This window comes from Triticum urartu, chromosome 3 (genome assembly GCF_003073215.2).
Source record: "Triticum urartu cultivar G1812 chromosome 3, Tu2.1, whole genome shotgun sequence".
Taxonomy (NCBI): Eukaryota; Viridiplantae; Streptophyta; class Magnoliopsida; order Poales; family Poaceae; genus Triticum; species Triticum urartu.
Window position 1 is genome coordinate 668,109,545 of NC_053024.1, and position 9,254 is coordinate 668,118,798.

Below are 9,254 nucleotides of genomic sequence, written 5' to 3' on the forward strand. Positions count from 1 at the left end.
GGGAAAATGGCTTCATATAGCAGAAGATGGGCACCGGAGGCTTGTCAGGGGGCCACAAGTTTAGTGGGCGTGCCCCTGAGCTTGTCGCTCCCTGGTGCCGCCGTCCTGGTATTTCTTCCGCCTATATTTTTTATATATTCCAAAAATAATTCTCCGGAATTTTTCAGGTCATTTGGAGTTGTGCAGAATAGTTGTCTCTACTATATCCTTTTCCGGTCCAGAATTCCAGCTGCCGGCAATCTCCCTCTTCATGTGAAACTTGCAAAATAAGAGAGAAAAGACATCAGAATAGTATCATAAAGTGAAATAATGACCCAAAATATGATAGATAACAGTAGGAAAACATGATGCAAAATGGACGTATCATCCCCTTATAAAATGGCTTACGAAAAAACTTATCATTTATCTCTTGAGTTAGAACTTAGAACATAAAGCCTATTGGGTGACTACTTTCTTTGGTGATCTGGAAATGGATCTAAAAGGATTCTCGGGTTTTCCCCTAGAGGTCAACCTGAGTTATCAAACCCATGGGAGGGCGGCGCCCTTTGAGCTAGGGTCTCAAACAAGTTTTTGCTAAAGAATTAATTCCAACTTTTGACCGGATCGTAAATCAAACTGACACAGGAAGAACACTTATAATAAAAATAGGCATGGGTATGAGGTATTATGCTTAATTATAACCATATGTTTGCGACGGGACCAAATATGATCTTAATTTGTGCTCTATAATTAACCCATCAAGATGTGCTTGCCACTTACCAAAGTGGGGGATTTGTCCAAATTACGTCTTGACCAGTTGATACATCTCCAACATATCTACAATTTTGATTGTTTCATGCTATTATATTATCAATCTTGTATGCTTTAGATACCATTTTATATTATTATTTTTTGACTAACCTATTGACTTAGTGCCCAACACCATTTGTTGTTTTTTGCTTATTTCTTTGTTTCACAGAAAAACTATACCAAACGAAGTCCAAATGTGATGAAACTTTATAGTGGTTTTTTGGACCAGAAAAGACCCAAAAAGCTTCGGGGAGGTACCAAACGATGATCGAGGCGGCCACAAAGCTCAGGTGGTGGGCCCCCGGGGGCACCATGTGAGCTTGTGGGCCCACCATGGTTCCTTTTGCCCTAATTCCATCTCCATAAATTCACAAATATTCAGAAACCCCAAGAGCGAGACCCGAAACAATTATTCCACCGCCGCAAGCCTCTATTCTTCGGCGATCCCATCTAGAGGCTTTTTCCGACAATCTGCTGGAGGGGGAAACCATTGGGGAGGCAATCTTCATCGACCTTGCTGCCTCCATGCTGAAAGCACTACTTCTGGGCCTATCTACACATGTAAGTACCATTCGGCCCAAAAGAAAAAATGCACAGGTAAGCCCGCGGTGTAGCAACTCGGTTGTAGTGGGCCGAGAGGGTAGCGTTGGTGTAACAGAGAAAAACAGCCAGACGCGAGTGGTGGCACGACCATGAGATCTAGAGTGTTCAACTGAGCGATCAGACGGCTGAAAACGCCAAATCATTGCAAAGGCTCATAGATGGTTGAGTTTTGGGCCAATCATATATGACGCCTGCTTACATCATATATTCGAGGCTTCAGTCAAGACTCCACCAGATGGGCCAGCCCATGTAACTACCGTTCTGTTTCAGGGTTTTTTCGTCCTCTCTTTTTTCTTTACTTCTTTTCATATTATTTTTAAATTTTTTGCACATATTTTTATAGTTTTTGCAATATAAAGCGAACCTTTTATCTAATATACTATGATCATTTTTCATACACACTGAACTTTTTTAGTATAGGGTGAACATTTTTCAAATACACACTCAACATTTTTTTAATATACAATGAACATTTTTGTTTGTACATGGAACATTATTAATGTATGATGAACCTTTCTTAAATACACAGTGAAACCATTTTTAATATAGGATGAACTTTTCTTAATATACACTAATACTTTCTATGAAATACATACTGAAACATTTTTTAAACTAGGTTTTTAAATATCTAGCTCCTAAAAACAACAATGGATTTTCTTAGGGGTACAACCAATGTATTTTTGAAAACCTGAGAAACACCAAAGAAAAAGAATGCTAGTGGGGCAAAGTGGACCGACCCATTTGCCCTGGCTACAATGAAGCCACCCCTAGTTGACACATATCATTTCCCTAATAATTTTTAAATCATGAACATTTGTTAAATTCACGAATTACTTTTAAAAAGGGAAATACATAAAAGAGAAAAGAAGAAAGAACAAAGGGTTGTCAAACAGGGGAGGTTACGCCTGAAATCCTGGCCAAATGGGCTGGCCCGCTCTTGTGCTAACATTTTTTTCTTTGTTTTTTCCATCGTGTTTTCTCCATAAAAACTGGCTTATATTTTTATGTAGATAAATATTTAAAAACCCATCAGTAATTTAAATAAATACTTCCGAAAATTGTCCGTTATGTATTCAAATAAAAAAAGTTCGTGTATGTATAAAAAGTTCAGCGTATATTTCAAAATACCTAGTGTGCATTAAAAAAAGTTTGTCATATAAGGAATATTTTTCTTGTATGAAAAATTGGTAATTGTCTATAACATAGAAACACAAAAAAAAAAAATCTGAAAAGGAGAACAGGGAAAAAAGGAAAGTACAAAATGAGAAAAAAAAACAGAAACATAAAACCAGACGTGGAAAAAAAACAACATCTAGTCATATAAGCGGAGAAAACAAAGCCAGAACGTAGCACGCACGCAATGAATTCCTTGTCATCTCTGGCTTCAGCGGAGCCGCAACTATATGATGCCCATTGGCGTCATGTTGGATCAACAATTTTGTTGGCTTCAAAAAAATCATGCTAATCGGGCTTACGGCGGCATACTCGGCCTAGTGCATCAGATACCTTCACGTTAGAAGTTGTTCCCTGCCCAAGACTATGAAGAAAATGATCTGGTGTGGGAAAATGAGTTATACTAGAAGAACGTCCGTGCGTTGCAACGAGATCACATTAACTTTAAGAGTTCAATATTAATATTCTCATACATATCAAGTGACATTGACGATCTTTTTTACCATCAAATCCTCACACACACTCTCTCCCTCCCTCTTCCTCACTCTCTCTCCCCATCTCTCTCTCTCTAACGCACACACACATATCCATCTTATTGGGTGCGGGACCATAATCCATCTATTTCACACACACACGCTACGGGCTACAATGCATATAAGTGAACCAGATAAAGGATTAACGTCGTCTTCAAGGTCGAAACTCATTGCTCCCTCGTATGTTATGCTGACGTCAAACGGACGATAGCAGGCTCCCCAAAATTCAATAGTCTCAATAGTCCAAGCTCCCCCAAATCCAACCCATAAGTTAGGGAGAAATATGGTTACCCAATTTATTCTTATCTCTAACACATGGTCCCAACACAAAAAACTCCACTTCACAAGGGGCCTTTATGTTTTCCTGGCAAAATCTCCCCTTCTCACTCGACATTTCTCACTAAAGCCCTCTTCTTTAAAACAGGATGATGCCTGCCTCATCTTCGCCATGACACCCTCTCTTCAAATACTGTACTTCTCCACGGACCGCCAACGAGTCCCCCGCCAAACGCCCCGTGCTCCGCCCTGATCACATCCTAGTGTTAGTGCCAATTCACCACCACCATCAAGGGGAGGAGGCATGCACCACCCATGATGCGCCCCTCCCCCGAAAGAAGGCAGATCCAATTTCTCCACATTTTGAAAAATAATTTATTATTCTATTAGTAGTCTTCCTTCACAGGACCCTGCTCTAGCATTCTCATTGGTAAAATAGTTCATATAAACATGTTGCTAGAGAATAACAAACCAATGTAATCATCAATCAAATATGTTTCATTTAACTCTCTTTATCTATGTCACACATGTTATTAAGAATACAAGCTATAATCTTTCTCCATGTTCTTTTGCTCATCAGATTCTCTGAAGCCACCATGTCATCACATTGTCATGTGAGTAACTTTTACTACTCCGACACAATTCCACCATGGTTCCTATCACCTCGACGCCATCTTGACCGGTTTCCCCTGCCCCCTCGTCACATTCGGCTACGCCATTGTTCTATCATTTGCTTACTCCATATCATTTCGCCATCATGTGCGCACCCTTTTCCTAATCCTCTAAATTTATACCATGGCCCCCATCTCCTCTCCTCCAAATCCTCTTCCATTCCTCTTCTCGCAGCAAGCTTGTTGTATCTTGGCTAGCTTCACTCCTATGTATGTGCTCACATCACCATCATATGTACATCTTCTCCTACTCCACCTATTAGCTATGCCTACGGCTACCCCACCATTGATGTGTCCTCTACCTAATTGAGCATCATCCCAAGTAGCATCACTCATCGTTACATCCTAATCGAGCATAATTTTTTGTAAGCATCATTTTCTTTTACGCGGAACAATCTATTATCTATTGGACAATTTTAAAATGAATGTACACATTCTGCTTTACCGAAACTTAAAACTATCATGAGTGAATATTCTTCCAGAATGGACTTGATTTCTTAAATAATACACTTACAATGATGTGTACCAGATAAAAATGATTAAAAGGAAGCATTTCCCAGTGGTAACCGTAAAATAAACACTGCAAATCGAGCGATAGAAATTTCAGATTTATTGAAGCCTGGCACTTGAAAGTTGGAGTAGTACGCACAGAAAGAAAAATTATTTTATGTTTTCCTAAAATAAGTCTCCCATGAACACATTGCACGAATGAGCAGGAAGACAGAGTGCAAATTTATATGTACACTAACTGGTCCGTTCATCCATTTTGAATAGATCAGCTACAAAAGCTCACTTGGTTCATTCTCGCCAGAATTCACTGACATGATAATCAAACATGTCCTGCAGTGTCCCCACACCCGGCGCGTCCAACCTGACAATTAAGTGCACACAAAAATAAGACCAACAAAATTTAGCATCTTTACAGGAAAATACACCTATATATATTTCTGGGGTTTCTTACAAAGAAAATCATGGGAAGTAACTAAAAGAAGGTTAACATAGAGCTAACAGATATGAACAAACCAGACAATAAATGCATAGCGTCTGGGGAACGAAACCACTACCAGATACATGGTATCGCATGAGTGCCTGCCCTTCCTCTAGCCTGCAACATCTGGGAGCTGCATATATGCTTTCAGATTTGTGCTAATTCTGCAAATTCAGAATATGCCCAAAGACATTGTACATAGGTTTAGTTCTTTGCGATCCAATATATTCAGGAAAGAACAGTTTTAGTTCCATAGAGAAGGAATAAAAAAATTCGACCAAGACACCATCAGCCTGCTTATGCGATCAACATATAATTACTGGATTTCAACTTAAATAAATTCTTTGGAGATGATGTGCTAGCTATAAAGGGAATGACATTTGAGATGGTATACTGAGTCAATCGAACAACAAAAAGGAAGAACAAAATTGCTGTATTACATATTTACATGCAGTCACGTTGGGCACAAACTGAAAAATGAGTTCGCGATAAGATAACATAAGCCTGTCGTAGTTAAATATAACGGAGACGCACACAGAAGCTCTTCGCAGTTCACCGGATGAAATAGTTGGGTGTTCTGGATAGGTGGACTCCCGGTTGTGCCCAGCTGCGGCAACTGCCACACCCCACTACCACCGGACGGCGCCCCCATCCAGGAATACACAAGTTGCCCCACGCCAACCAAGATCTTTCAAATCTTCTCTAGCATTGTCATCGCAAAAGGACTTTCATCAGTGGCTCGCTGACAATCTCCCCCAAACCCTACAAGAGATTCAAGGAAGTTTAAACTTCCATTTTGCACATGTGCAATTGAGTCACTCACCTTGCTAGATTATGTCAGATCTATTATCCATATTTAAGCCCTCCGAATTATTGTATTTTCCTGGCAAAATAATGGATCAACAAGTTTGTCCCTTCATATTGTCAAACACGGGCTGACGGGACCATCTACTTTGGTCGTTCAAATTATAAAACGCAATCATGATGTTGAAATCTCATCTCATTCCATCACGTGAGCTTTTCCCAGTTTTTTTAAAGAGCTTTTCTCAGTTTTGGACAAACTGAATGACGGTGACGATTTGTATATTGTAGCTTTTCCTTCATTACGCTTCACTGGTTAGATGGGAGAGCGCGCTGTGCCCCTATGTTCAACCCCAAAAACCTAGATTCAAGGTTGTAGGTCATAGTAGTTGTCATCACTCGCAAGCTTGCTTGTGCACTTTAAAAAACTGTATGACGAAGCACATCAAGAGAAGCAAAGGTGCTCTCAAGTTGTTATGCATATCATATAGCACATGTAGGACAACAAAATGACAGTCATCAAGGAAAATATATAATTACCAAAATCAACCCCAAATCAGCACTCCCCTCGCCATCTATGTATCAGACTACTTGGAACTGAACTGTATGTAAAGCAAGATTTAAGTGTTGACCATTAGTCCTCAATGTCCCGTGTGTTCTCCATCATGCTCCTGACTTTACTGTCATACTCTAGTTCGTAGTCTAAATTCAGTTACTGGTTGCACTCACCCCTAAGTGAACACTAAAAGTTTTAACAGGATAAATCACACATATATATCATTTCCTTAGTCAATAGAGTCCTGGAACTGTGTCACAAGATACCGACAAAACTGACCGGAGTTTTCGTAGTTCTCTGAAACTTTTCATGTCTGGTTCGCTACTACTCACAGTTCTTTCCTGGATTCAATAAACCCCATGAAAGCAGACCTGTAAACAACTGAAAATAAGGTTGTAAAATTCATCAAAATCATCTAGAGCAAACAGTATGACATACTTTTTGCACAAGTACTGTAAAAACAAGTATTACCTGTCCTAGCCTTTTGGCTTGAACTGAAAAAACAGTATGACATACTTTTTTACTCCTACAACTACCTTCGTGATGATCGGATGAAAGTGTCGCAGACACTATGCACATTTATTTTGTTGGATTGTGCAGATCCAATTGAGCAGTCCCTAAAGCTGGAAGGATTATAGTTGAAAAAAAATACCTGGATAGCCTTTGTTGTGATACTACTTGCTTTATTGTCAATGAGGAAGTGCTAGAAGTATGAGAAAAATCCCAGTATACCATCAATTATTGATTACTTGTCAGACCCAACAAAGCATTCACACCTCCAAGATGTTTGTTAGACTGTTAACATAGCATGAATTCACTTCAGATTACTCCTTTCTGTACATATAATTAGATAAAAGAGAATACTGGTTATGAACTATATTCATAATATGAATGACAGTGTGAATCTCTCGGCAGAATTATGAAGCAAATATTGGTTAGGAACCAAGGTTAAAAGCAAACCTCGCATATGATAATATTGCTATTCTTTTCTTCTTCATTTCCATTTGTTTTCTTCAGTCCATAAGTGCATGAACTGAACAACCAAATCAGATTTAAGCAGAAATAGAACAATAGAGGGGTTGGGTGCAGATCATCCAGTTTTAAACATCAAGAACTGGAATTTGCAAAAACAGTAATCTACCTGGCGATGTTGGATGTCGTCCACCGGAGGAGATGGAGGAGCATGTCCGATGTCCCAATGGAAACTCCTTGACCTCTCAAGTCCATCTACCAAACACGTAAAAATTCCTCAAATCATCTCCAACTGGCATGTCAATCGACATGTTCTTGCTTCCTGACCGGCTCAAAAGAAAATTCAAAGAGAAAATAGAGAGGAACGTGAGTTGTAACCAACAGAAGACGCTTGTGAGGGCCAGTGCGGCGCAGCGAGCCGGCGTCGGCAACAGCAAGGGCGCGTCCACCAGCCGCGAGAGCCGAACTGGTCGGGCGCCGCGGGGGCAGCGCGTCGATGGGCGGTCGAGCCGTTGCGGAGGGTGGCGGGGCTCGGACGCGGGGACGGGGATTTCCTGCGCCGATTAGCTCCCATCCGTGGACTGACGCGGATCAGGTCGAGGACGGCGCGCTGATGCCGCCGTGGATCTGAGCGCTCCCTCTCCCTTCCCTTGCCTTGCCTTCCCTTCCCTACCCTTGGGAGAGGAATAGAAGGTTGGGGGCGACGGCACAGGGGGGCGAGGAGATCGCCGGCGGCGGGGTTGGATTGGGGTGCGGCGCCGGCGGCGGCTGCGACTGGAGACGGGAGAGGAGGTAGGGCTAGCGAGGGATTGGTTCTGTCGTGACGCTAAAACCAGCGGAGGGGAGGTGGTGGACGGAAAAAAAAAATCTACGAAGGTTAACCGACGAAAAAAATCAGACGAAAGTGGTGGGACGAAAATTAGAAGTAGAGATGTTGAAGACATCACGGCCAAGTAACCAGCCCTTGGGCATGTTCTGACGGGCGCCCCTAAGTCTCGTTGGGAGCTCCTATTCAGCGAGTCGGGCGCTATGAAAGGTGCAGAGCACCCGCTTTTCCTATTCGACGCATTCTGCGTCAAGTAGTCGATCGTCACACACCTGATCAAGCTACCGATCGAACCGGGCCGGCCCATCTTAGAAGCTAACCAGTACATCACATCCAATTTTGGGAACATTCTGGAAGGTTCCGGCCTAGTTTTTCCAATTCTGGGAACATTATAGAAGGTTCCTGAACCATGTTTTTACCGGTTTTCGCTTTCTTATGGTTTTTTCATTATTAATTTTTTCTTTTTTCTGGTTTTTCCATTTTTGTTTTTTGTAAATTTTTCCACAAATAATTCCTTTTCAAATCTGGTTCACTAATTTCGAAGAATCTTCATGTTTCCAATTTTTTTGGAAGATTCAAAAAATGTTCTCATTTATTCATATTTTGTTTCGGAGTTTCAACAAAAGGTTCTAATTTTCAAAAAGTGTCAGCGCTCCGAATTTTGTTTTGTAATATCAAAAAATATTCCCCTTTGAGAAAATGATCTTGTTTTCATATTTCGTTCCAGAGTTTGAAAAAAATGTTTGTGTTTTCCAAAAAAATGGAATTTCCAAAAATGATCCTGTTTTGAAAATTGTTCACATATTCATTTTTTCAAGGAGTTTGAAAAAATCAGTATTTTCCAAAAATGTTCCCATTTTTAAAAAATGTTTAAGTTTTCTTCAGCTTTGTTCACTAATTTTAAAAGTGTTTGCGATTCATAGAATATTGCCCTTTTTTCAAACAACTGTTTTGCGGTCGAAATTCCAAAAATACTCGAATATGCGGTGGTTTTGGTTCTTAATTGTTTCTCACAGCCTAATATACAGATATACACGTTAGCTCAACAGGTAATACCAAGTCATGG

General features: G+C 40.6%; 1 protein-coding gene across 24 annotated transcripts; it reads right to left on the reverse strand.

The window, feature by feature from the left end:
- Positions 1-4,638: 4,638 nt before the first annotated feature.
- On the reverse strand, positions 4,639-8,285 carry LOC125545790. Of its 24 annotated transcripts, XR_007300238.1 has the most exons (7): positions 7,745-8,275; positions 7,532-7,617; positions 7,351-7,423; positions 6,670-7,224; positions 5,568-5,795; positions 5,110-5,197; positions 4,639-4,916 (listed from the first exon to the last, which is right to left on the reverse strand). XR_007300238.1 is itself a non-coding variant. In XM_048709825.1 (5 exons), exons 1-4 carry the CDS (start codon positions 7,934-7,936, stop codon positions 7,129-7,131), a joined length of 408 nt encoding a protein of 135 aa, XP_048565782.1. In that variant the 5' UTR covers positions 7,937-8,281; the 3' UTR covers positions 5,393-5,795; positions 6,670-7,128. The 24 variants fall into 24 exon arrangements, 2 of the variants coding, with proteins under 2 accessions (XP_048565782.1, XP_048565783.1); XR_007300237.1 differs by having other exon boundaries at positions 6,670-7,423; positions 7,741-8,277; XR_007300240.1 differs by having other exon boundaries at positions 6,670-6,761; positions 7,043-7,423; positions 7,532-8,277.
- Positions 8,286-9,254: the final 969 nt, after the last annotated feature.

Coding starts and splice junctions, on each gene's coding strand:
- LOC125545790 (XM_048709825.1), bottom strand. CDS start 7,936: ATGGGAGCTAATCGGCGCAGGAAATCCCCGTCCCCGCGTCCGAGCCCC. Junction 7,618..7,744: donor GGCCCTCACAAGCGTCTTCT/GTTGGTTACAAC, acceptor CGTGTTTGGTAG/ATGGACTTGAGAGGTCAAGG. Junction 7,186..7,350: donor GCAATATTATCATATGCGAG/GTTTGCTTTTAA, acceptor CTATGTTAACAG/TCTAACAAACATCTTGGAGG.